The sequence below is a fragment of the Aethalodelphis obliquidens genome, unplaced genomic scaffold, assembly GCF_003676395.1.
Source record: "Aethalodelphis obliquidens isolate GAN/ISIS:26980383/991018 unplaced genomic scaffold, ASM367639v1 scaffold62, whole genome shotgun sequence".
NCBI lineage: Eukaryota > Metazoa > Chordata > Mammalia > Artiodactyla > Delphinidae > Aethalodelphis > Aethalodelphis obliquidens.
Window position 1 is genome coordinate 8437754 of NW_020838006.1, and position 26920 is coordinate 8464673.

General features: G+C 39.7%; 1 protein-coding gene across 7 annotated transcripts in view; it reads left to right on the top strand.

The window, feature by feature from the left end:
• Positions 1-26920, top strand: part of GOLGA4 (golgin A4) — a 105266-nt gene that overhangs the window by 2858 nt on the left and 75488 nt on the right. For 4 of the 7 annotated variants that reach the window (XR_003429016.1, XR_003429017.1, XM_027088271.1 and 1 more), the window contains exons 2-3: positions 11655-11744; positions 23295-23393. Coding sequence is in view for 3 of the 7 variants with exons in the window: in XM_027088271.1 (XP_026944072.1) it covers positions 11655-11744; positions 23295-23393 (189 nt within the window). In the remaining 4 variants the exon portion in view is untranslated. The remainder of the gene's footprint in view (positions 1-11654; positions 11745-23294; positions 23394-26920) is intronic. The other 3 variants (XR_003429019.1, XR_003429018.1, XM_027088273.1) reach the window with 1 other exon arrangement.

Here is a 26920-nt window from a genome sequence, read left to right on the forward strand (position 1 = left end):
TGCTTTCCAGAGGGGAGATTGCCTGATAGGGATGTTTCAAGTAGAGTGAGTTGTCAGGTCTTGATAATTCTGGGATAAATGAACGATTTGCATCATAATATTTGCAAAACTTTCAGTAATAGTAATAGTGTTAGTAACACTATAAGGGTCCCTTAAGTTTTTGAAAGCATTCAATAAAAGACAGCCTTCTGTAGTCCCCAGTCACTTCTCTTTGGTTGGTGCTAAGTTTATTTGAACCCTTCTTTTTTTTTTTTTTTTTTTGCGGTACGCGGGCCTCTCACTGTTGTGGCCTCTCCCGTTGCGGAGCACAGGCTCCGGACGCGCAGGCTCAGCGGCCATGGCTCACAGGCCCAGCCGCTCTGCGGCATGTGGGATCCTCCCAGACCGGGGCACGAACCCACGTCCCCTGCATCGGCAGGCGGACTCTCAACCACTGCACCACCAGGGAAGCCCTAATATATATATATTTTAAGATTTATTTATTATTTATTTATTTTATTTATTTTTGGCTGCGTCGGGTCTCAGTTGCAGCACGCGGGATCTTCGTTGAGGCATGTGGGATCTTTTGTTGCTGCCCACAGCTTCTCTCAAGTTGCGGTGCGCGGGCTTCTCTTTAGTTGTGGTGTGCAGGTTTTCTTTTCTCTAGTTGTGGCGCGCAGGCTCCAGGGCGCGTGGGCTCTGTAGTTTGCAGCACACGGCTTAGTTGCCCCGTGACATGCTGGATCTTAGTTCTCTGACCAGGGAGCGAACCCGCATCCCCTGTATTGTAAGGTGGATTCTTTACCACTGGACCGCCAGGGAAGTCCCTCCATTTAATATTTTTTTAACAACAAATATCTACTTGGATTTTTAAATTCCTTACAGAATGAATTTGATAAAAATTATTAAAAAGTAATATAGAATCCTTTCTAACTTCTTAACATATATGTAGTGCCATGAATAAAAATATTTTTTAACATTTTCAGCCTTTTTCAAATATTATTGAAACTTAAAAATTATAAAAAGCACAGGCGCAAATGGACAGTTGTATGATTCCACTTGTATGGGGTACCTAGATTAGTCAGTTTCATAGAGACGAAAAATAGAATGGTGGTTGCCAGGGGCTGGAGAGGGGAGAGGGGAGTGGGGAATTACTGTTTAATAAGAACAGATTTTCAGCTTGGGAGGATGAAAAAGTTCTGGAGATGGATAGTGGTGATGGTTGCACAACAGTGTAAATATAATTAATACCACTGAACTGTACACCTACAAATGTTTAAAATGGTAACTTTTATGTATACTTTATCACAATAAAAAAAATTAAATTAAAAAAATTGCAAAATGTGGGGCTACCCCAAACCTGCAGAATTATAGCTTTTTTAGAGTGGGGCCTCAAAATAATAGTTTATGTAATAGAAATTTTTTTAAAATTCCACAGACAGCAGAGGAAAGAGTCACTTTCTGAAGGAACGTAGGCTTTTTGTAAACACCACTTGGCAAAATAATTAGCCTCAATCTAAAAAGCGTAACTCCCAGAGAGAATATTTAGATCAGAAAAATCAGAATGTCTTGAATGTTTATAAATCTGTATTTTGACCAGGGAGCATATAGTGGCTATTTGTATTACTTTATATAGAATATACATTAAGTTCTCATGTTTTAAATAATTTAAACAGTCCTTGTTCATGTGATTTAAAAAATCTGTGTGAAACTTGAATAGGGTAAGGGCCATACAAAGTTCTGTCATCTGCTTCTTAGTTTGATAGGAAGAGCTGGAGGAAAAAATTCTAGAGAGTCTTTGTAGCTTTCAGGATGAATTAACCCAATTTGTTAAACTGTGATGTTCAAAGACCCCAAGACATAGATGCAAATTATACATACCTTAACTTTACATCCCACGGAAGCTGTAGGCAGATTCAAAAGTGCATCCTCCTGGGCCCAGGTGAGAAAGCAGGGCTGGAAACTTCGATGTAGAAATTCAGTTAATGTGTTGATAAAGGTCAGGGCTGACTTAAAAGTCAGGGCTCTTAAAAAAGTAACAGCATTTGGTTTCTTCACCTTCTAAACCACAAAATATTAGGAAGACGTTCTCACTTAAACATTTATTTGGCTAGCTATTAAATTCCAGGTTGAAAAGTTTCCCTCAGACCATTGACTGTTTTTCTTCCTTCTAGCATCATGTGTGCTGATGAAAAGTCTAATTCCAAACTTGTTCTTTCTTTATTGGTAGTTAACTTGATCTTTGAATCTTTTCTTTTTTCCTTGATGCTAGAAAATTTCCAGTTTTCTTCTTTTTTTTCTTAAGTCTCCCTCCTTTTTTTTTTGCGGTATGCGGGCCTCTCACTGCTGTGGCCTCTCCCATTGCGGAGCACAGGCTCCGGACGCGCAGGCTCAGCAGCCATGGCTCAGGGGCCCAGCCGCTCTGCGGCATGTGGGATCTTCCCGGACCGGGGCACGAACCCGTGTTCCCTGCATCGGCAGGCGGACTCTCAACCACTGCGCCATCAGGGAAGCCCAGTCCCCCTCCTTTTTTTTTTTTTGCAGTATGCGGGCCTCTCTCTGTTGTGGCCTCTCCCGTTGCCCCCTCCTTTTTTTAAAAAAATATTTATTGATTTATTTATTTACTGGCTGCGTTGGGTCTTCGTTGCTGCACGCAGGCTTTCTCTAGTCGCTGCGAGCGGGGTCTACTCTTTGTTGCGGTGCATGGGCTTCTCATCACAGTGGCTTCTCTTGTTGCGGAACACGGGCTCTAGGTGTGCGGGCTTCAGTAGTTGTAGCACGTGGACTCAGTGGTTGTGGCTCGCAGGCTCTAGAGCACAGGCTCAGTAGTTGTGGCGCACGGGCTTAGTTGCTCCGCGGCATGTGGGATCTTCCTGGACCAGGGCTCAAACCCATGTCCCCTGCATTGGCAGGCGGATTCTTAACCACTGTGCCACTAGGGAAACCCGAATCATATATTTAATTTCCACAAATAATAACACTAGTCAACACTGGATAGTTATTTTTAGCCACGTGCTTTCTTGCTGCATTGCATGTATTAACTAAATTAATACATGAAATAATAAAAGGTGTGGATATGTATTATCCCCATTTTACAGATAAGAAATTGAGGCCTAGGGAGATTAAATAACTTGTCTGTGGTAGACAGCTAGTACCACACAGCTAAGCGGTAAAGCCGAGATATGAACCCAGACAGTCTTGCTCTAAAACCCATTCTCTTAACCAGAGTACTATGCTTGTTGCTTTGTTTCAGTTTTTAATAGCAGCTTGTGTTTTAACGGAAACTAGAGCTTCTCAAAACTCTTGCAGGATAAGTGTTATATATTATACGTACATATATATTTAAGTTCTCTTCCTTGATTTATCTGATTGCTCTGGGTTACTTGTTATACCTGTATTTCTTCATACTTGTCATCGTTTATCTTTTTTCTTTTTTTTTGAGAAAAATGTCTTGTTATTATTGGTTGTTTGTTTATATTTATGAAGACCTGGAGGGTGGTTTATTTCAGTAGCTAACATGGGTTTTCTCTGCTCTTACCTGCTACTCTCCTGTGTCGAGGGCCAGCCAAAACACAGAGAGTCCTGCTTTGAAAGGTGACCATAAGATTTAGTATCCAAACATTCTTATGAATGAATGGGGACGCTAGTGGCAGTTATCTTGGAACATAAACTGGCATGAACTGGGTGGGACTGGGATTGCCTTGGTCGGTCTGGGGCGTATTGTTACCCTGCTGCTTTGTGGTACCAGCCCCTGCTATTGGAGCGCTAACTCCTCCAAGGTGTTGCTCTTTATATTTGGCTGTTACTGTTGTCTGGAGATCTATTTGGGTTGGGGGAGGCTGACGCCACGTACCTCTTTGCCTTGCAGACACTTAACACATTGCTGAGAGCAGTAATCTCCCTTTATAGTGTCTAAAACTGTGATTTTTTTTTTTCCTGTTGCAGAAAGTTGCTGCTGCCTCTCCCGCAGAGCTTCTGTGCGTGTTCAGGGTTATGGCTATCTTTGCCCTGATTTTTCCACCAATTTGAATCCTTTTGCCTTTGAGTCTTCAAAAATTTATTTTCTTTTTGCCTGTGGTGTTCTCTCTCTTGTTCTAGAGTGTTAATCTGTCTGCTTTTCTAATTTTTTTTAACCTTTATTTCAATGGCTTTTGGGTTTTGGGGAGGAAGAGAAGTAAACAGTGTTTATTTTTGCATTGTGTTGGACACCCAGTGGACGGTTTAAGTGTGGTGACTCCTGTGCTTAAATTCTTGGAAACTTTTAGGTATTATTTCTTTGATAATTCCCTCCCCTTTGTTTTTTCTCTTCTGTCCTGAAAGTCCAGTTAGTTAGCTTTTGTGCCTTCAGGATAGATTCCCATTTATTATTTTTTACCCTTTATGGTCTATTTTTATTTTTTTATTCTGTATTTGAGAGTGTGCTTCAATTTAACTCTTCAGTTGAATTTTTTGTTTTATATATTTATTTATTGACGTATAGTTGATTTACAATGTGTTAGTTTTCTTCAATTGAATTTTAAATTTTGGCTACACTATTTTTAAATTTCCAAAGGCTGTTTCTTATTGTCTTTTGCTTTTTCATAGCATTGCTCTTGACATAGTGATATATCTTTTCTCTCTCTGAGAATAATGGGGATTTTTTTCTTTTGTTTTCTTTTAATCTTTATTGTGTTAGGGTTTTTAAAAAAAATTTGTTTATTTATTTATTTACTTGGCTGCGCTGGGTCTTAGTTGTGGTGAGCAGGATCTAGTTCCCTGACCAGGGATTGAACCGGGACCCCTGCATTGGGAGCGTGGAGTCTTAACCACTAGACCACCAGGGAAGTCCCATGTTTGTTTTTTGGTTTTGGGTTTTTTTCTTCTTCTTGTTTTTGGCTCCCTCTTACATTGGAAATTTTCTTTATTGAGTGCTCTGGGCTATCTATTCATATTTAAGGGCTAGGTACTAACAATCTGGTGCTATTTGGAAGTAGCATGTGATTGACACTGGGGCTCACTGGTGGGTGACATGCTGTAAACTGGTTTTATTGTTGGGAGAAATATCTACATGTTGGTAATCAGAGACCTAGCTGCCAAGTTTCTGGAAGCAGGTCTGAGAAGGACTGCTGGAGGTTCCACTGTTCACTGTGCAGAACATCGCCTAATCCTGCTCTGTTTAGTCACGCACTTTACCCTTCTCTCCTGTCTTACTGTGCTTGGTTTCACCCAGTTTGAAGCCTCATTGGCTCCAGAAAATAAACCTCTGTTTCTTCAGAGGCTATGTAAGGTGGGACAGGGGACCTGGGGAATCTTTCGACCAATCTTCCTGGTTTTGATCCTGTCTCATCTTGCTTTATAACTTTAGCTTTAAGTCCTAAGTCTTTTTAGGGTTCTGGGGATGAAAATAGGCTTCTTCTCATCACTATTCCCTTCTCCATGGGGTTGTAGTGGCTGTCCAGCAGTACTGTTACTTTAGTATTCTTTCACTCACATCCAGTATTCTGAAAATTGGTTGAAATTTAACTCTTTGGGAGGGAGAGAAAATAGGAACATATGCAGCCAATCTACTATGTTTAACTAGAAGTCTCCTTAAATTACTTTTGAATGAGTGGATTTTGCCATATTGAAGGGCTGTTTTTGCGAGGTAAGCATTTATAACATGAACAGCAATATTTCATTTCTGGCACTACTGTTTAGATGTCAGGATGTGGAAGGTACTTTATTACAGACATAATGGAAAGCTCTAATAATTTTGGTAACTAGTATACAGAGGTTTATGTGAAGCATCAACTCCCAGTTACTTTGGCCATTCCTTTATAGCTGGGATGTCGGATGGATTTGGCAGAGACTTTCAGGAGTGCCGTGGTGAGAAGGAGTCTACGGCTTTGTCCTTGCCGTTATTGATTACCATGGGTGTGGGAGGGAGAAGTGAAGCCAGGTGTTTGTTATGCTTGTGTAAGAATAACATATCATCTATTGGGGGCATAACTTGAGAACTGAGTAGTGTCAAAAGGCCTCTAAGCAGCCCAAATTTTAATGTCACTAACTTCACATTCCATAGTTAATGTATGTTGTTCATAAGAATACTTTAAAAAATCCCTCGCTTAGAGCTTCCTTATGCTTATTTTGTCTACAGTTCCAGTAAATGTAGTTATCTAGTTTCTAAACTAGTAGCAGGCTAAAATGGACAGAGAAGATAAACTACAAGTAGCATATTGACAGGAATGACAACTGACCTAGAAAATGTTAAATTATATTCAATTTCCTTTTATCTTTGGAAACTAGAATTAGTTATTTTCGGAAAGGTGAAACCTGATTTCAGAAAAGTGTAGATTCAAAATGGTTAAACCTCATTGTTATCTCCAAACCCCTTCAGGTATTAGTGAGGTTTAACCATCTTGAATCTATAACTTTAGATAGATATCTATCTAACAATTCAGCTATTTTGAGTAATTCTTTCTATGAAAACTCCCAGATAATAGAGCCCCTTATGGAATAAACTATGATTAACATAGTTTTGACTTTAATGTAGAACTTCCCAGTAATGTGAATGTCCAAAATTTGTGTTTTTGTTATCTTTAGATTTTGTTGTTCAACGTAGAATTAATGCTTTTTAATTTCTGTTTTGTGATATATTTAAAATATATTAGATATATTTGATGCATTCTAGATTTAATAGTGGCCATGTTTATCAACATTGTTCTTATACAGACAACATGGTATGATGAAAGCAGTTCAGGTGGGTTGTGGAATCTGTGGATTGGGATCAGCTTTTTTTTTTTTTAAATGAAAGACTAGATTAGGTCAAAATGTGGCATCTTATGTTGTAAAGGTTAAGGTTTCATAAAACTTTTGTTTTAGAAGTGTCTGTGTGAAAAGGATGTTGTTGTTTTACTGTGGGTCCCAGTGAAAAAAATTTGAGAAATAGTGATCCAAAGAATACTGGGGAAGTGGATGAGGGGCTCAGAAGACCTGTTTGCTAACCCAGATCTTGCAGTATGCAACCTGATCAAGCCACATAAGCACTGTGAGCTTCTTACTTTCTTGTCAGGAAATTGGGGATGATAACTGTCCTGCTTACCTTTCAGATTGGTTGTGAGAATCAAAAGAGAAAGTATTTGAAAACATTTGTAATTACAGAACGCTTCTTTACTTAACAGAGCCTGCTAAGGTGCTGTGCTGGTGTTGCATTTGTCTTGAAGGGTAGATGTAGTCTCTGTACCGTAGGGTTGAGAGACAGTTACTCCTGGTGTGGTGAGAGTGTGAGAGGATCAGGGTGACATCTGATAGAGTCTTGATGGGTAATGAAAAGTCATGGTGTTCAAGGCTTATTATTCCTAAAGGTGACTGTACTAGCTTCCTAATGTTGCATAACACATTACCACAACCTTGCTGCCTAAAAACCCAGTTATTGTTTCACAATCTGTATGTCAGAAGTCTGGCATGACATGACTGGCTTCTCTGCTCAGGGTCTCATAAGACTAAGATCAATTATTGTCCAAACTGTGTTCTCATCTGGAGGTGAGGGTCCTCTTCCATGCTCATGTGGTCGTGGTAGAATTTAGTCCTTTGTGGTTGTAGGACAGAGGTCCTTATTTCTTGCTGGCTGTTGAACGGGACCGCTTTCAGCTCCTAGGGCTGCCCACAGTTCCTTGCCACTTGGCCCCCACATGCCTTTTCTTTCAGGGTAGCAGGAATACATCTCTCTGCTTTCTGCTGCTGCCTCTGCACTCTGGACCCATTTGAAGGGCTTGTGTGATTAGGTTGGACCCACCCAATTTCCTTTCAATTAACTCACAGTCAACTGGTTAGTAACCTTAAATATACCTGCAGAAACCTTTTTGCTATGTAAGGTAAGATAATCAGGGCAGTGATATCTCATATTCACAAGGTGAGGGTCATTTGGGGTCATCTTCAAATTCTGCATACCACAGTGACTAAAATGGGTTTTTTATACTGAAGTTGAGGGCTATGGTCAATTAAAATCAGTTAGTTGGCAATAAAGATATAAATTCTGAGCCTGGTTATAGCCATCAGGTTTTTTTGGTAAATAGCCATGAGAAATCTGAAGACAGATTTCTAAGCTATAAGAATTAATTAGACCAAATTTAGTTTGAAGGAATCTAAATCCTTATATATTTTGAAGTGAGAGGATAGCCTGTTAAAGATCCAGGACTTTGGGATAAACACTCAAGTACAGTTAGTTTTTTATGCATGTTTTATACTTTACAGTCATATCCATTCCCTCACGTGATCCTTACTTTTGCAACTCCAGAGGAAGACCTACAAGCCATCAGGCCAAACCTTGCCACGTGGTACTACTTTTCGGAGGACAGTGTGTGTTAGAACCTATTCTTTAACTTTATAAACCCCAACATTTGATTTTGCCGGCTTATCCAGAGCTGATGAGGCTCCAATTATGATTAGGCTCACATGAGGCCAAAGTAAAAAGACATAGTGCCACTTAAAAAAATTCACAATGGAGGTGTACTTTTCAAGTGATTTCAAGGTCCCTGTCTGAAGTAGCCCTGTCCTGGCATCTGGGCATTTGGAAAGCTGAATTATTAACCCCCCAATTTTTTGGATATTATGACATCACAACAGAGAGGGTTAGCTAAGAGCTATATCCTTTAGCCTAGTGTTACTTCTCTAATTACTTTCCTAACTTTTTGCCCTCTCAGTGACCCTTTTGTTTTATTTATTTATTTTTTGGTCTGTTTTAAAAAATATTTATTTATTTATTTTTTGCTGCATCGGGTCTTAGTTGCAGCATGCGGGTTTCTCTCTAGTTGTGGCACAGGGGCTCCAGAGCATGTGGGCTCTGTAGTTGGGGCACGCGGGCTTAGTTGCCCTGTGGCATGTGGGATCTTAGGTCCCCAACCAGGGACTGAACCCATGTCGCCTGCAATGGAGGGCAGTCCTGGTGGCTCTCTTTTATTAAAGGAGATATTACATACAACCATTTAAAAGTAGATGCAAATGGAGTTTCTCCTGGTCATAGTGGTAGCGTTTGAAACATCTACAGCCTTTGAAGCTGGCCTGGTTTGAAATTTATGGCTCTAGGTGTGGGAAGGGTTATTGCACTTCCCTCAACTTCAGTGAGAACTGTTTCTGAAGTGCTCTGAATACTTGTGATTCTTGTTTCAGTCCTGGGTAAACACTGTCCCTGCTTTCCCTTCCCATTTTCTAAGCGCAATGTTGGCTTCATACATTTTCTAGGCATTTAAACATTGATAAGCTTCAGCTTTATTTCACATTCAACCATTTTGTTGCTTAAAATTTTAAGGCCTTCCTGTTTCTGTTTTATCTTGATTGAGAAGGGATATCTTATCCCCTAAGGTAACTGCTGCACATAGCTAATTCCTTCTGTCACATGTTGATTTTTCTGGTTCATCTTGTAGAAGGTATGTGTGTGCTGGAATTCTACGCTGTAAGCAACAGAACTCAGTCTAGCTAGTTAAGCAGAAAAGGGGTCTATTAATCAATAGTTGGTGACTTACAGAATTTTCAGGAGGGCCTGAAAGTCTGGGCTGATCGCTCTGCTCAGCCACACTTGGGGGGGGCTGCACTAATAAGAATGTTGCAGCTGCCTCAGTTTGGCAGCATCGCATCTTGCACTGGACAGCTTTTGTGAACGACTGCATGAAGCTCCGTGTCTCCATGTTCACCAGCTGATGAACTGTATTAATTTTGCATGTCTGTTTTCTCATATTACCCACTTATGACTCAGACTCTCGTGTGGGTATGTTCATTGGTGGAGTTCAGGTCACCTGCCCTAGGTGAAAAGAAGACTGGGGTGGTGAGTTTTCTGAGTTCTGACTTACAAGCACTTACAAGAGCTGTTTAGAAAAAAAGGTTATTAAACTTTGTCATGTTTTGTTGATGTTTTCCCCTCCTCCCCATTAATCTATTCCTTTTGATTTCTGCTTCTGACATAAAAGTCTCTTTCCCATTCAGAGATTATAGAAATAGGCTCTCATATTTTCTCTTATATTTCAATTAAAAATCATTTAAATCTTTAATATAGCTTAAGTATGAAGTGAGGATCTGATTGATATTGCTCCCCCATATGGATGGCCATTTGTCCCAGCACCATTTATTGAACATCTGTCTTGATTAGAAATGTTAGACTTATTGTAAACTGAATATGTATATGTGTGTGTAGAGTGTGTGTATGTGTGTGCAACATTCCTCGTGACCTCTCTGTTCTAGCATAGCCACAGCAGTAGGTACTGACTTGACAGATTAGGGTTGCATTTGTTCATTCAATCATTTATTTAACAAATATTTATTAAATGCCTTTTTAGGTAGTGCTGTACAGACTACAAAAGGGTAAGACATTGAGACATTTCTTTGTGGAGATGAGTTAAGATTGGTCTTGTTATGGGTGATGGGGGGTCTTGAAGTTTTGGTTTTATACTTTTTGGACTGTTTTTAGCTCACCTTGGAGTACACCTCAGACTCCTAGTTTAAATTTGGGGCCCTTTCTCCTGTGGGTTTCTGTATAGGAGTCATGTGTTCCTTTACAGAACAAATGGACTGGCATCTCAGTATTGGGCTATGGTGTGCATGGTGTTCTCAAAGCAAGTTCCTTGATTAGAGAGATGTTTACCTGTGCAGTTCATTATATTGAATATTAGAGCTGGATGGCACTTTAAAGATTGAATTGACAACTTTATTTTATTTTATTTTTATTTTTTTGCGGTACACGGGCCTCTCACTCTTGTGGCCTCTCCTGTTGCGGAGCACAGGCTCCGGACGCGCAGGCCCAGCGGCCATGTCTCATGGGCCTAGCCGCTCCGCAGCATGTGGGATCTTCCCGGACTGGGGCATGAACCCGTGTCCCCTGCATCGGCAGCCAGATTCTCAACCACTGCGCCACCAGGGAAGCCCCGACAACTTTATTTTTTAATGAACTTTTAACTTTGGAATAATTTTGATTTATAGGAAAGTTGCAAAGATAGTACAGAGAGTTTTCATATACTTCTCACCTGGTTTCAGTTTCCCCTAATGTTATCTTCTTCTTTTTTTTTTTTTTTGTTATCTTCTTTTAAATAAAATTTTATTTAGTTTTGGCTACGTTGGGTCCTTGTTGCTGCACGTGGGCTTTCTCTAGTTGCAGTGAGCGGGGGCTACTCTTCTTTGCGGTATGCGGGCTTCTCATTGCGGTGGCTTCTCTTGTTGCAGAGCATGGGCTCTGGGTGTGCGGACTTCAGTAGTTGTGGCACGCAGGCTCAGTAGTTGTGGCTCGTGGGCTCTAGAGTGCAGGCTCAGTAGTTGTGGCGTACAGGCTTAGTTGCTCCACGGCATGTGGGATCTTCCTGGACCAGGGATTGAACCCGTGTCCCCTGCATTGGCAGGAGGATTCTTAACCACTGCGCCACCAGGGAAGTCCTAATGTTATCATCTTATGTTATCATCACGACCTTATTTTTGAGGTTAATTTTAGCCCTCAAAATGTTAATTTAGCTAAGATCATAGTTCTAGTTGGTGGCAGAATCAGACCAAGGACCCAGTAGATAGCCTGGGTCTGCTAGTTGATTATGTTTCAGTTATCCTTTTCTGTTTTTCATGTATTTGCTCTTTTCCTTCCTTTCACTGGGTTCTTTGGGCATGGACTATGAGAAGGACTACTTAGTACATAGTGCGCTCATCAATGTAGTCTTTCTAATTTGTGCAATAATTTTTAAATCTAGGCTTCCTCCAATTCTTCAACGCCAACGAGAATCAGGAGCAGGACGTCTTCATTTACAGAGCAGCTTGATGAAGGTACACCCAATAGAGAGGTAAGTTTGGAATTTCTTCTTCAATAAATCTTTTACAAGAAGCTTATTAATTTAAAATGTAATGCTACTGTTGATAACAAAATGGGAAATTACTTAATTCCTAGGTATTTTTTTTTAGTACAATTTTTTTTTCAAATAGTACTGTTGCTTTTGTAAAGTGTTTTCTTTGAATATCTTAATTTGAGAGGATAATATACTTTGCCTTTAATATTTGAAATTTTCAGAATGATTTGATAACAATTTGTTCAGCATAGCATTATGTGGGGAGAAGTCCTATATTTTCAAGCTAGTGGTTGGAAACTATGAAGTAACTCCTAATTCCTTGTGACTTGGAGCTGGCACTATAACTCAGATTAGATTTTTTTTCCAACTTTCTTTCTTTCTGTGAAGGATTATAAGAGTCATGCAAGTAAAACATAAGTACACAAATAAGGGTAAAAAGAGGGTAAGAGAAAAAAGGATAAAAAATACATGCATAAATCAGTGAATTATTATGAAGTGAATCCCTATGTGACCACCACCCAGGTCAAGAAAAGGAACACTGCCAGCATTAGAGTGCTACTTCCCTTCCCCACAGAAGAGCACCATCATCCTGACTTCTTGATATTTGCTTCCTTCTTTTTTTTAACTTTTTAAATTTTTATAGTACCACTTAAGTATGCTTTCTGTTGTAAACCTTATAGTTAAACCTTTGGGCTGTCTAATTTTTGGCTATTATGAATTATGCTGCTGTGAACATTCTTGTATATTTCTTTTGCTACACATCTACCAGCATTTCTTTTGCTATGTACTTGGGAGTAGAATCACTGGGTTAAAGGGTATACATAGTTTTACCATTGAAGGTAATGCCCATTGTTTTTCAGAATAGTTGTAGAATTTTACCTTCCCACCTTCCCAATTTTACCTTCCCAAGTTCTTGTTGCTCTATATCCTTGCTAGTCTTTAATTTCAGCCATTCTGGTGGGTGTGTAATGTTCTCTTATTGTAGTTTTAATTTGCGTTTCGCTGATGACTAATAAGATTGATCATTTTTCATCTGTGTACTGATAACTTCTTTTGCGAAGTGCTTACTTAAGTCTCTTGCTCATTTTTCTATTGGTTTATCTTTGTCTTATTGATTTGTAGGAGTTCTTTTTTATATAGTGTGGATAGGAGTTTTTTATTGGATACATGCCTTGCAAATATCTGCTTCCACTCTGTGGCTTGCCTTTTACTCTCTTAATGGTGCCTTTTGAACAGAAGTTCTTAGTTTTAATGCATTCCAGTTTATCAATATTTTATTTTATGGCTAGTGTTTTTCAATTTTTAGTATTCTTTTCTTGCCCTTCAGAGTATTTCCCATTATTATCCTGTTTTACCTTTCACATTTGGATCTATACTCCATTTGGAAAAGATTTTTTTCAATATGGTGTGAGGTAGGGATCAAGTTTCACCACCACCCCCTTCACCACATAGCTATCCAGTTGTTCCATTCTTTCCATACTGCTGTACTGTGCTACCTTTTTTTCAGAAACTAAGTGTCCATTGAGTGGATTTCTGGACTCTTGTTTCTGTTCTGTCATTTGCTTTGTCTTTGATCTGATCCCACACTGTCTTCATAACTATAGTTTTATGTTAAATCTTGCCCTTATTAGAGCAGGTCTTCCCTGTCTTAGTTTTAAAACCAGAATTCCATAGACTGGGTGGCTTATTCTCAAGAGTTCTGGAGGCTGGGCAGTCCAGGATCAAGATGCCAACAGATTCAGTATCTGGTGAGGGCCCTCTTCTTGATTTGCACACAGCTGTCATCTCATGATGTCCTAGCATGGCCTTTCTTTGTTGCATGCACTTAGGGAGAGATGGAAGAGTGGGGAGGCAGCTCTCTTGTATCTTTTTCTTTTATAAGGACAGTAATCCCATCATGAGGGCCCTGCCCTCATTACCTCATCTAACTCTAATTACCTCCCAAAGGCTCTGCCTCCAAATACCATCACTAAATATCCTTGGGGGTTAGGGCTTCAATATATGAATTTTGGGGGACATATGCAGTCCATTACACTCCTACCTTGTTCTTCTTGAATGTCTTAGTAATTCTTGTACCTTTCCATATAATTCCACATAAATTTTAGAATCAGATTTTCAAGTCCTACAAAACAAACTCAAAACAAAATAAAATATAGCACTGACAACAAAGAAACAAACCTGTAGAGATTTTTATTGGGATTGCATTGATTCTATAGATTAGTTAGGGAAAAGTCTCAATATTATGAGTCAAATTTTATAATCTTTTCAATATTAAAAGTAGTACTGGACTGAGCATTTTACATAATGCATAAGTTACAATGCTGTTATTCTTTTTTTTTTTAAGTATTAAAAAACATGTATTCTTGAACAGTGATTTGGATGGAAGTAGTATTCTGAGAAACTTTTTTTTTTTTAGGATAATGAAGCTATTTTAGTATTATTTAAAATAAGAACAACCTTTAAACTGTATGAAGTGGGCAATAGGGGAGAAGCACGCCTTCCTGAGAAGGGTCCTCTGAGAAGGGTCTTCTCAGGGGCAAAGGCAGCAAGGGTGGGTGGGCAGGAGGGAGTGCAGGCCTGGATGTCAGTGGTGCTTCCTCAGGGCGGGCTCTGCAGGTGGGAGAGGTGGCTCTGGGGCTTGGCAGCTCCTGGCTGGAGTGGAGGGAGCTGGCCTGGCGGTCCGTGCCAGTGACTCAGGCAGGGGTAGGGCAGGGGTCAGCTGGGGAAAAGAAATGTGGGTTTGAGTGTCAGGAGGAGGTGGCCTTGGCTCTCAGGACTCAAGGGGGACGTCAGGCTGCAGGAGGCCCAGGCCTGGGAGTGCTGATCCGCCCCCATCTCTCCAGCGAGGCTCTGTGACTGTGCCCTGGGCGGGTGGGGGGTGGGGGGGCCTCACAGCAGGGTGGGCGGCAGACAGGGAAGGCTCAGACAGGGCTGCTGGTCAGGCCGGGGCTCAGTGTCCTCTTCTCAGAGGCGCTTGCACCCGGAGCAGATGCTTCTTCTCAGAGGCCTCGGCCTGGGCACAAAGACAGGGACCACTCCATTCCTCATCACGGGCCGGAAGGCCGACAGCCTGGGCTCGGGGCTCTCAGACCTGAGAGGCCCGTCGAGCCGCCTTTGTCCTTCCTCGCATCGGCTGAGGGCCCTCAGCGCAGTCCCCTTGGCACAGGGGTCCAGGCACTCCTGGCTGGACGGACAACTGGACAAGCTGCTTAGGCTTTCAGCGGGGACGGTACGGATGTCCACCAGGCTCTGCGTGTGGCAGGAGAGGTGGGCGTTCCACTGGGACCTCATCGTGAAACTGTTGCCATGGCCGGAAAACCCCAGCCCCGAGGAGGTGCGGAGGGGCGGCCCGCTGGGAAGGCGCCTCCAGCCCTGGGGCACCGAGGACCCACGGGACTGGGTAGTACCTCCAGCTGCGCAGGGCGGCGGGGAGCGGCGCCTGCTGCGGAACCAGAGCTCGTGATCCTGGCAGCGGCGGCGGTAGCACAGGATTGGGCGCCTGTCCCGTCCCATCGGGAGGCAAGTGCCGCGGGCAGGCCCGGTCCATGGGAACCATGGGGACAAGCGCTTCTGGGCGTGGGCTGGCTGCACGGCCTTGGCCGTGCCCAGGTACATGCTCAGGTAGCTGCACATGCTCTCGGGTCAGCGGGGTCGGACCTTCGACGGGCTTTGGCTTCTGGGCGGCCCCGAAGTCTGTAGACGCGAAGCTTACGGCGCTGAGGCGACCGTTGGCATCAGGATGTGGGACGGTTCGTGGGGCGTCGGAACCTCTGGGCACGAGGTCCTGCGCGCGCCAGGCCGGGGCCTCAAGGACTCACTCGGGGCCTCGCGGACCCACCTGGGGCCTCGCGGACCCGGGGCCTCGCGGGGCGCCCCTGTGTTCTGAGCACAGGGGATCCTTCAACTCCCACTGCTGGCCCAGGCGCTTGGCTCTGGGTGGCGGGGGAGCCCTCCACTTTTTGCCCTTGACATTTAAAGGGAGAAAATATAATAATTTGTACCAGGTCCTGAAAATTGACTGAAGGGCACTCTCTTTCATTACTGTAAAAATGAACAAAATGCACTTGAATGCTCCTTTAAGGAAAAAGAGCGAATTTACTTGTATTTCTATAGAGGCTGTGTGCTTCTTCTAGAATGGTTGCTAATGTCACTTTTTGTAATTTTATTCTTTTTTTTTTTTTAACGTCTTTATTGGGGTATAATTGCTTTACAATGGTGTGTTAGTTTCTGCTTTATAACAAAGTGAATCAGTTATACATATACATATGTTCCCATATCTCTTCCCTCTTGCGTCTCCCTCCCTCCCACCCTCCCTATCCCACCCTTCCAGGCGGTCACAAAGCACCGAGCCGATACCCATGCGGCTGCTTCCCACTAGCTATCTACTTTACGTTTGTTAGTGTATATATGTCCATGCCTCTCTCTCTCCCTATCACAGCTCACCCTTCCCCCTCCCCATATCGTCAAGTCCATTCTCCAGTAGATCTGTGTCTTTATTCCTGTCTTACTCCTAGGTTCTTCATGACAGTTTTTTTTCCTTAAATTCCATATATATGTGTTAGCATACGGTATTTGTCTTTCTCTTTCTGACTTACTTCACTCTGTATGACAGACTCTAGGTCTATCTACCTCATTACAAATAGCTCAATTTCGTTTCTTTTTATGGCTGAGTAATATTCCATTGTATATATGTGCCACATCTTCTCTATCCATTCATCCGATGATGGGCACTTAGGTTGTTTCCATCTCTGGGCTATTGTAAATAGAGCTGCAGTGAATATTTTGGTACATGACTCTTTTTGAATTTTGGTTTTCTCAGGGTATATGCCCAGTAGTGGGATTGCTGGGTCATATGGTAGTTCTATTTGTAGTTGTTTAAGGAACCTCCATTCTGTTCTCCATGGTGGCTGAACCAATTCACATTCCCACCAGCAGTGCAAGAGTCCCTTTTCTCCACACCCTCTCCAGCATTTATTGTTTCTAGATTTTTTGATGATGGCCATTCTGACCGGTATGAGATGATATCTCATTGTAGTTTTGATTTGTATTTCTCTAATGATTAATGATGTTGAGCATTCTTTCATGTGTTTGTTGGCAGTCTGTATTATCTTCTTTGGAGAAATGTCTATTTAGGTCTTCTGCCCATTTTTGGATTGGGTTGTTTGTTTTTTTGTTATTGAGCTGCATGAGCTGCTTGTAAATTTTGGAAATTAATCCTTTGTCAGTTGCTTCATTTGCAAATATTTTCTCCCATTCTGAGGGTTGTCTTTTGGTCTTCAATGCTGTTATTCTTTAGGATAGATTTCTAAGAGTGGGATTGCTGGGTCGTAGGGTGTATGCAAATTAAAAAATCTGAAAGATTTTTCCAAACTGCCTTGATGTTATTTTAAAACATAATTTTAAAAAACCTTTATTTAATAGATGTTGATAGCAAAATAAACTTAAAAACTTCATAGTTTTTGCATTCAAAGTTAATGGCATATATACTGTGTCCTTGGTTTATGTATTTAAATGATCTGACAAAGTACATAAGAGTATAAAGTATATGCATACTTTCTTTGAGATCTTATTTTCTTATGCATTATTTGCAGTATTGCAATTCTTTAACTTTATGATTTCAAGTTTAATGCTGTTGAACTTAGTTTATATGTGTAACCAGTTGGAATGAAAGCTGCAGTACTGAGTAGTGAAAACACTTTTTGCAGTCAGTGTTAATGGCATCATTCCTACACTTACTATATTGGTTGATATTATGGTATATTGGTTTACATATAATATAGTAGAAACCTTGAAAACAATTGTTGATTGCTACTATTGCTTTTTAAAAAAGATTTATCTAGGATGCTTTAAAACATTAAAATTGAATATATCTTTACAAAATAATCCTTTCTGAAAGGGTTGGTTTGAGCATTCTTTTACAGCAGGCTAAGTAAGCTAAAGGTTAGTTTTTATTTCTTCCCAAATTTCAATACTAAAGGTCCTGTGCTTATAGGTATAGTTTAAGGAATGGTTTCTGATTGAAAGCCAAAGCAGTATCATCACTTCATCTCCTTGCTTTTTTTTAAAATTAATTAATTAATTTATTTATTTATTTATGGCTGTGTTGGGTCTTCGTTTCTGTGCGAGGGCTTTCCCGAGCTGCGGCAAGCGGGGGCCTCTCCCTATCGCGGCCTCTCTTGCTGCGGACCACAGGCTCCAGACGTGCAGGCTCAGTAGTTGTGGCTCACGGGCTCAGTTGCTCCGCGGCACATGGGACCCTCCCAGACCAGGGCTCGAACCCGTGTCCCCTGCATTGCAGGCAGATTCTCAACCATTGCGCCACCAGGGAAGCCCCGTCTCCTTGCTTTTTAAGCATTTTCTAACAACTCTAAAAGATGTTTTTGACCACAAAGTGAAATGTAAACTTTAGTTCAACTTATTTTACAATAAATAAAGGACTTTGAAATTTCATGGTTAACTTATAAAGGACATTACATAAAATTATCTTGTTATAGAGAATGGACCTGAGGACATGAGGAGGGGGAAGGGTAAGCTGGGACAAAGTGAGAGTGGCATGGACTTATATACACTACCAAATGTAAAATAGATAGCTGGTGGGAAGCAGCCGCATAGCACAGGGAGATCAGCTCAGTGCTTTGTGTGCACCAAGAGGGGTAGGATAGGGAGGGTGGGAGGGAGATGCAAGAGGGAGGAGATATGGGGATATATGTATATGTATAGCTGATTCACCTAGTTATACAGCAGAAACTGACACACCATTGTAAAGCAATCATACTCCAATAAAGATGTTAAAAAAAAATTTAAAAGCTTGATGGATAAAGTCTAAGACAGATCCATCTTGTACCATAATCCACCTTAAGGTAAATGGTAAATACAGATGTATCATCTTAACCTAATGTAAAAATCCAGATTTACAAAACAAGTCAATGAAAATATAATTTCTTTTTCCTGTTGCAAAAAATAGAAAAAAATTGTTAGTCACCATGCCGCACCCGCCCCCACTCCCAGCCTCAGGTTTTTCATCTTGTTAAACCTCTAAGATGGAAGATACTCTGTCAGTGATGGGATCCTCACTTTTAGTTTTAAGTTTATTTTTAGCAAAATGTGGAAGTTTAATTCAAATTATAAATATTTGTCCCATCTCTCCAGTAGGTACAGTAAAGTCTATGTAATCTAGAATGCTTGGGAAGTAGAATGGTTTCATTAAGTTGATATTTCCATCAATTAAATGTTTTACCTTTTTTCAGCTATTGCTGAAAATCCTAATGTCTGTTTTCCCATATTAGTAAATATTATATGTAAATCTAAATAAGTCTGTCTTTGATTGCAGTGTCTCAGGCTTCCTTATAGGGCTGTAAAAAATCATCTATATGATCGTAGACGTTAAAGGCAAAGGAGAGTAGGGTGATGTGCACTGACCCTGAGGTCTGCGGCTCTGTGGCGCTCTTTCATCCTGCACAGATGGCTGATCTGTCCAGTTGACCTGGTACTCTTTCCTGGGGATCCTAGGCACAGCCTCAATACCCTCATCAATCTCTTCATTTTTTATAGTTCTGTTGATATTTTCTGTTCCTCCCTGCATCAGTTTTGGTAATATGTGTCTGTCTAGGAATTTGTCTGTGTCATCCATGTTGTCCAGTTTGTTGGCATACAGTTGTTTGTAGCATTGCCTTATAATCCTTTTTATTTCTGTAAATGCAGTAGTAATTTTTCCTCTTTTATTCCTGATATTAGTAATATAATATGAATCTTCTCTCTTTTTATTTTACTCTGTCAAACAAAATATGAACCAGTGTTTGATTCCACTTTCTTGATGAGTGTAGTGAGCATTCTCAGGATTGGAGTGGCATGCTGATCTTTGATGACTTATTTTTCTCAAGTCCCAGATGCCCTGGGACTTAGCAGAAATTACTTGAATCTGTTTTGTTACTTTCCTGGTTTTCTGGCCTGATATCTGTTTTTTGCCATCTTTATATAGCCTTGGTCTTTTCAGTGCTCATCAGTCCTTTTTTGCTATCTTTTTTGTTTAATGGCTTTGTATGTCTTTAACTTTATGTATAGTGGAAATATCCATATAGACAAAATAGGGCCTTAATTCATGACCTTCGATTTGGTCAAAATGATTTAACCACAGTCTGTACTGCATATTTTCTCACCTGCTGCTACTATAGGCAGTTTTTTTCTTGTATCTTCTACTGAGTATATTGTGTACTTCTTAAGGTATACATTATTGCAAATAATAAGGAAGTGAATTTGACTCAAAAAAGTAGGTGTTGCTACTAATAGCTGTATATAACAGTGTCTGTGAAGATAGAAACAGGACCTCTTCTCTTCAAGGCAGAGATACTAAAAGATACTAAACTTTTTAGGGTCCCTCTCCTAATAGGAGGTACATTAGTACATAGGAAACATATTAATTCATTACATACAGTGGATGCTAGATAGCAGATGCCTTTCTGCTGGCTTTAGACTTAATTTTCTCTTTGAACTCTGGTTGAGAAGGACTGGGAGGGTTCTGTGCTGCCAGAGTTTGATTGAGTGCTGCAAGCCAGAGGCTAAAGTGGGGCTCATGGCACTGGTGAAAGGAGGTTGAAAAAAGCGTTTCCCAGCTGATGCATAGAGCTCTCTGTGGCCCATTGTGAGTAGCTGCTGTCTCTAGGGAGGCTTCATGACCAACAACTGAACCAAACCTCGCATCAGCTTAGTGACTGAATCTGTGATAACCTCTGTGTTGTGATAGGGCAGGAAACCCAAACTGGGGCCCAGGGAATCAGATTGACTGGATAAGGAGGGATGAGCACAGGAGGAAGGAGAAGGAAAATACCTTCCTCAAAATAAGCCTGTAAATGAAAATGCTAAAATAAATGCTAAGAAGACAGCCAATAAAAATAGGAATTGGGATATCAGTTTATTCCAGGTGAAATTAGAATAATTAAAAGGGCAGTCTGGATAAGACTTTGAAACAAGTATTTTCAGTAGGATAAATGAAGTAATAGTTTTCTTAAAAAGAACAGAGAATTGTGGGGAAAAAACAGGCCAAAAAATAGACTAGGTAGATATGAAAAAGAACCTATTAGAAATCCTGGAAATAAAAAAAAATGATATAAGAATGTAAATCAGAATAAAACTCAGACTGGTCCCAGTTCAAGGGAAAATTAGGGAGTTTGAAAAGAATACTGAGTAATCCCACCAAAAACACAGAGATAGAGATAGATAATTATCTAAGAGTAAGAGACATGGAGGATAGATTGAAAGCTTTCAACACATATTTGATCGGAGTTTTAGGTAGTCGTCATGAATGTTGAGATACATAAAACTTTAGTCAGTGTTAGTTCAACTGATGGGACCACACAGAAGAGGCGAATTAAATTCTTAGCAGATTTGAATTAGTATTTCAACAGTTTGAAAGAGTTGAGACAGACTTATTGAGGATATTTGAGAACTGAATCTTGGGAGACTTTGATAGGCATAAGAAGCAAATGACAAGGACCACAAGTGGGGAGGAAGCCTCCTTAGACTTTGAAATAGCTGTCAACGGAAACTAATTTGGACATACTTTGCTTTTTTACTTGGGCTATGGCATGGAATGTAAATCGTTGTTTGGTAGCACTTTCTTTTGAAATGTTTGGTCAGCATGTGTGTACTGGTTTCTATACAGCTTTTGTGTTTTTCTCTTAAAATTCCAAATCTACTTTTTTTTAAAAAAATAGATTTATTTATTTTATTTATTTTTATTTTTGGCTGTGTTGGGTCTTCGTTGCTGCGCACAGGCTTTCTCTAGTTGCGGTGAGTGGGGGCTACTCTTCGTTGCAGTGTGCGGGCTCCTCATTGTGGTGGCTTCTCTTGTTGTGGAGCATGGGCTCTAGGCATGCGGGCTTCAGTAGTGTGGCACTTGGGCTCAGTAGTTTTGACTCGCAAGCTCTAGAGCGCAGGCTCAGTAATTGTGGCACACAGGCTTAGTTGCTCCGTGGCATGTGGGATCTTCCCGGACCAGGGCTCGAACCCGTGTCCCCTGCATTGACAGGCAGATTCTTAACCACTGCGCCATGAGGGAAGCCCCAAATCTACTCTTAACTGTGAAATTTTAAACTATTTTCTTATGTGATATGAAGAGTGACTTCATTTCAGAAATTAACTTTGGAAGCCTAAGAAGAGTGAATTTGTATAGCATTTAACTTAAGATAACATCCACTCAAAAGATGACCTTTCTGAGTTTCTGGGAGAGTAAGATTTTCAGCAGGAGTGGAAACTTTATATGATACCCTAGAGCCAAACAGGCATCTAGTGTATTTTAGTATACTACTGACACTAAATTTTAGGGTTTAGTGTAAGATCAATTCTTGAATCCTACCCAAAGAGTACCAGTTATTAACATAACCAAAAAAGACTTTAAAAAAAAATTTGTCTCATCTGTAAGGTGACCTCTAATGTAGGACCAGATGAAGAGTTAGTGAAGGCCCTAGTCATCCATAACTCTAGAGCACTGAGATGAAAAGTGTAAGTTTTTAAACTTTTGCAGACATTTATTTTATGACATAATTCTTCATTATATATTATATAATAACATACATTAACTGCTAAGTTAATGTTTCAAAACTTTTGTTTTTTAAAGTTTTTATTTTGAAATAATCAGATTCATGGGAGGTTAAAAAATTTCTTTTTAGGGAGGCTCTGTGTACCCTTTATCCAGTTTCTCCCAAAGGTAACATCTTATATAACTATAGTACCCTATCAAAACAAGGAACTTGACATTGGTAACCTCTGTGACATTAACAGAGCTTACTCAAATTTCACCTGTTTTATATGTGTGTGTGTGTGTATAGTTTTATGCAGTTTTATTACATATGTATGTTTGTGTAACCCCCACCATGAAAAATTCATTTTAATTATAATTTCTTATACATCTAATTCATGATAGCTAGTATTTTGGTGTATAGTATACAGTTTCTGAAAGAAAATTGAAGCTCAGAAGAGAATATATATCAAAAGACCTAGTATAATAGAATTTATCCTTAAAACTTAATATAAATTTGTTTCAAAAGTTTCTTCTGTGTGTATTGGAGAAAACTGTATTTGTATATAAGTAGAAATAAATGATTATTTAAAGTTTTATGTGTTTATACTCCCCATAAATTTCCATGCTGTCTTTTTGAATATATAAAAATGAGTGGCTCAATATTTGTTATACTAAGGCTTTGTGTTCTTTACCATGTATTGTTCTTACTGGTATAGGCTCTCATACTGAATTGCCAGATGTGCTGTGTGCTGTGGTGCCTGTTGCATATATCATTTGTATGCCAATAAGCAAGTTGTTTAAAGTTGAGTTTTGAGATCCAAAACAGCTCACCTCATTTCCCTTCCTGACCTTTCCCAGCAACTTACTATTTCTATGGGTGGAGTGATGGGTGGCAGCAGTGGTGGTAGCACAAGGCCATTATAGCGTTGTGTGTGCTGTGCGGTGAGAACACTTTGCAACATTCCCTTATGATTTGTCTTTCATCCTTTGTTTTATTTTTATACCTCTGCTCATTACACTGAATGAGACAGCTCCTAGCCGGGATGATAGCAGAGCCTGCTTTTCTCTCTGAGTATACTATCTTTGCTTTGGATTCCTCCAAGCAGCCTAAAACCCAGACTGACGGTGTGGTGAGTCCTTCCACCGCTTTCTGCATTCCCTTTGTGGGGAAGCAAAGTAATTTGGTAATTCTAGAAGCACATCTCACGTTGCTTGTCACTTACCATCTCTCAAAGCATCTTCAGTGCCCTGTTGCTAACCTCCCTCTAAAAAAATCAGAGAGTAAATTGCTAAATTCTGATGGCTGGTGTGTTTTTTGCTAGCTTTTTAACAGCAACAAAATAACACTGTTTTCCTTAATGTAGTGAAGAATACTTTCACTTGGTCTAAACGCTTAAGTTTTCTCCCTAGGGAATGTTTGCTCATTAACTAAAAGAGGTATGCATTGCTAGGAATCTCTGTTGGTAGGAGGCCAAGAATATTTTGAGACTTGACTCACATTTTTAGGAAAGAAAAATGCATTTTATGTAAATCCATAATTAAACAACATTGAGTAGGCAGGTGGAGTCTACTGTAACAAGTAATTGCATCTTATTTTGGGAGAGTACCAGTTTTCTGTGTATTAAACATTTGAAAGGAAATAGTTACCTGTTTGTTTTTCAACTGAGTGAATTCATACAATTTTGAATCTTGTATATATTGATAATTTCACTTGGGGAAAGTAGACTTACTTCATAAAGTATCTGAGTTCTTAATTTAGCAAATTAAAACTTAGAGATGTTTGATTGCCTAGTAAGGATGCTTTTGTTGTTAGAATGGACACCGACTGAAATGGGATTGGGGTTTTTTTAAACAGTGAGAATTGGTTTAATTTATTAAGTGGCTAGTAATGAAGTTAGAACACTTCTGTATTTATCCATGCAGCCAGTAAAGACTTGGTCTGCATATGGCCAGTATCAGTCTTATATTACATTCTAAACTTGGTTTTAGAAAAGGAAGCAGCTCAGAGTTCTCATAATGCCTTAGCTTGGCTCTCAGGTATAGTGGTCTCTAACACCTCACTGTTTTCAATACTGGTTTGAGAGGGAGACAGGAGTCCCAGTTAGAGATAACTTACCAACTTATTTTAAAAACATAAAAGGATATTACACTTCATGTAGTAGTAATAGAGCCTTAAAAAACCACAACAAAAAAGAGCTTCTCTCAGGCCCACTTCCGTTAGAACATAAAATGATTTGTATTGAGTGCCTATCCTACTGTGACAAATGCTAATAATTTTAGAATGGAGGCTTTAGAACTATTTAAAATAATTTAAGTAGGCTGAAAGTCTACATTAATCTTATTTAAATTTTGTTTTGTTCAGATAAAAACTTATTTCTCCTCACATAAAACCATAGCGTAACCTATAGTAGAATAAAAATTTAGTGAGCGTCTAATTCATTATTTTATTTCACCAATTGCTGACTTTTCCTTAATTCAGTTTTTGGAAAAATGCCCCTCTTTACCCCAAATTCTAAAAGTTGCTGTATCCTTAGTGCTCGGTAGTCAAAAGTAGTTGTTGAAAGGCTGAACAAAACGTAATTGAAGGGAATTCCCTGGCGGTCCAGTGGTTAGGACTCAGCGCTTTCACTGCTGTGGGCACGGGGTTCGGTCCCTGGTCGGGGAACTAAGATCACGTGAGCCACGCAGTGTGGCCGAAAATTAAAAACAAACAAACAAAAAACAAAAAAAAACCCACACATACACAAAACACCATAATTGAAGACAAATCTGGCAGGGAACCTGTGTGTGCTTTTAAGTTAAATGCACTTTAGAAACGTTTTCCTGTTATCTAAGAATTGCCTCCAGGAGAAAGTGTTGGTGACTGAGTAGTGACATGTGTTGAGCTAGTTCTTTAGGCTTCTTTCTTGGGGGAGGCCTTCAGAAGTCTCCTTACACTGAAGGAAGTAACTGTATAAAGATTTAACAAGCAATTACTGAGCCTCTACTACAGTCAGGCAAAATGTAGGCTTCCTGCCCTCCGAGCGTTTATAGTTTAGTATGGAGACAAAGATGTCAGAATACACTTAACAATGCAAAGGAATTAAGTCTTCATAGAAGAAAATACAGGCATAGGAAATGTGTTAGAACCTCAGGCCAGCCATATGAAGCTTCACAAAATAAGGGGCATTTGAAAGTTGAAAGACAAATAAGAATTTGCTGGGCAGAAATGGAGAAGGCATTACAGGTAGTGATAAAATCTATAATTTTGTTTCTAGATATTCTTAACTTAGATTTACATGGTAACAGAGGCCAATACTTTCCTTAGCTGCCTTGCATTTATTTAGGTATATAGTATAACAAGTAAATTGAAACATAGATGCAGAGATGGAAAGTTTTAAGATGTTATGCTGTTCGTTTGGTAGGGTGATATTTCAGACAATTGTAGAATAGCTTTTTTTGTATGGACCACAATCATGTGTGAAGTAATTTACTTAAAATAGAATATGGACTTTCTTGCCACTCTTCTTCCTAACCTAAATATTTTATGGAGCCCTTTCATTTGCTTTCTCCATAATTTAACAGTAACTTACTTTTCAGTATACTGCGTGGCAGAGAGACTTGCTGATTTCTCTGAAGTATTTTTTTTATTTTATAGTGTGTAGTGTAGGATATTTTTAGGGCTGGAAAGCATTAATTATGATGCTACACAAATAATATGCCATGTATACGACTTCTAATTCTTTGAAATGGCAGAGAGCAGGAAGATAAAAGTTAATTCCTATGTTTCCCCAACCATTCTCCCCTATTTAACTTTAAGGAAGTGTCTTGGACTGATAAAATTTGATAACTTTTTATGTCAGAGGGAGAAGGTATTTAAACTTTTATGAGGAAAAAATTCAAATGTATTGCAAGAGTGAAAATAGTAATGAGTCACATAAGATTTCTTCCCCCTTCCCCAGTATCCATTATCCAGTGTCAACAATTAATAAGTCATGTCCATCTTACTACCATCCCCCCATACCTCCCTAACCACACCACTCCCACCCTCCCCACACATACAGATACCCTCTGCCCATTCCTGTGGGATTATTTGAAGCAAATTTCAGATATCTTATCTAAGTATTTTGGTATATATTTCTAAAAGATAAAGACTAAAAATATATAACCACAATACATTTATCACACCTAAAATTATTTCTTAGTATCAAATAACTAATGAGAGTTCAAAAATTTCAGAACACTTTTGCAAAGCTGAGTGCCTTCTCCACTTGTATTTAAGAATAAGAAGAGTCATATATTTGACCCTTTCTTGGTTAGCCCTAGAGTTGCAGGGGAAATGTACTTTCAAGTTACTGAAACATAGTGGCTGGTATTTCGTTGAATGCTTTTGTTTAAAACATGGCAGTTATTTTATCATGAGCTGCTTCTATAGCTTTAATTTTAGTTAGACACTTAGTATATTATGAATGCAATGTAGAATTTTGAATCTCGAAGAATATCATCCATTATGGAACTCATGCCGGTATGATAGTCAGTAGAATGTTGTGTAACTTGGAGCGTTTGTCATACCAACAAAAGAAAACAAAAAGCTTTCATATGTAGAAGAAATTATTTTTAATTATAAGTTTTTCTGAAAATTGTCATAACAATTTCATTTAGACTGCTGGCTTCAAAT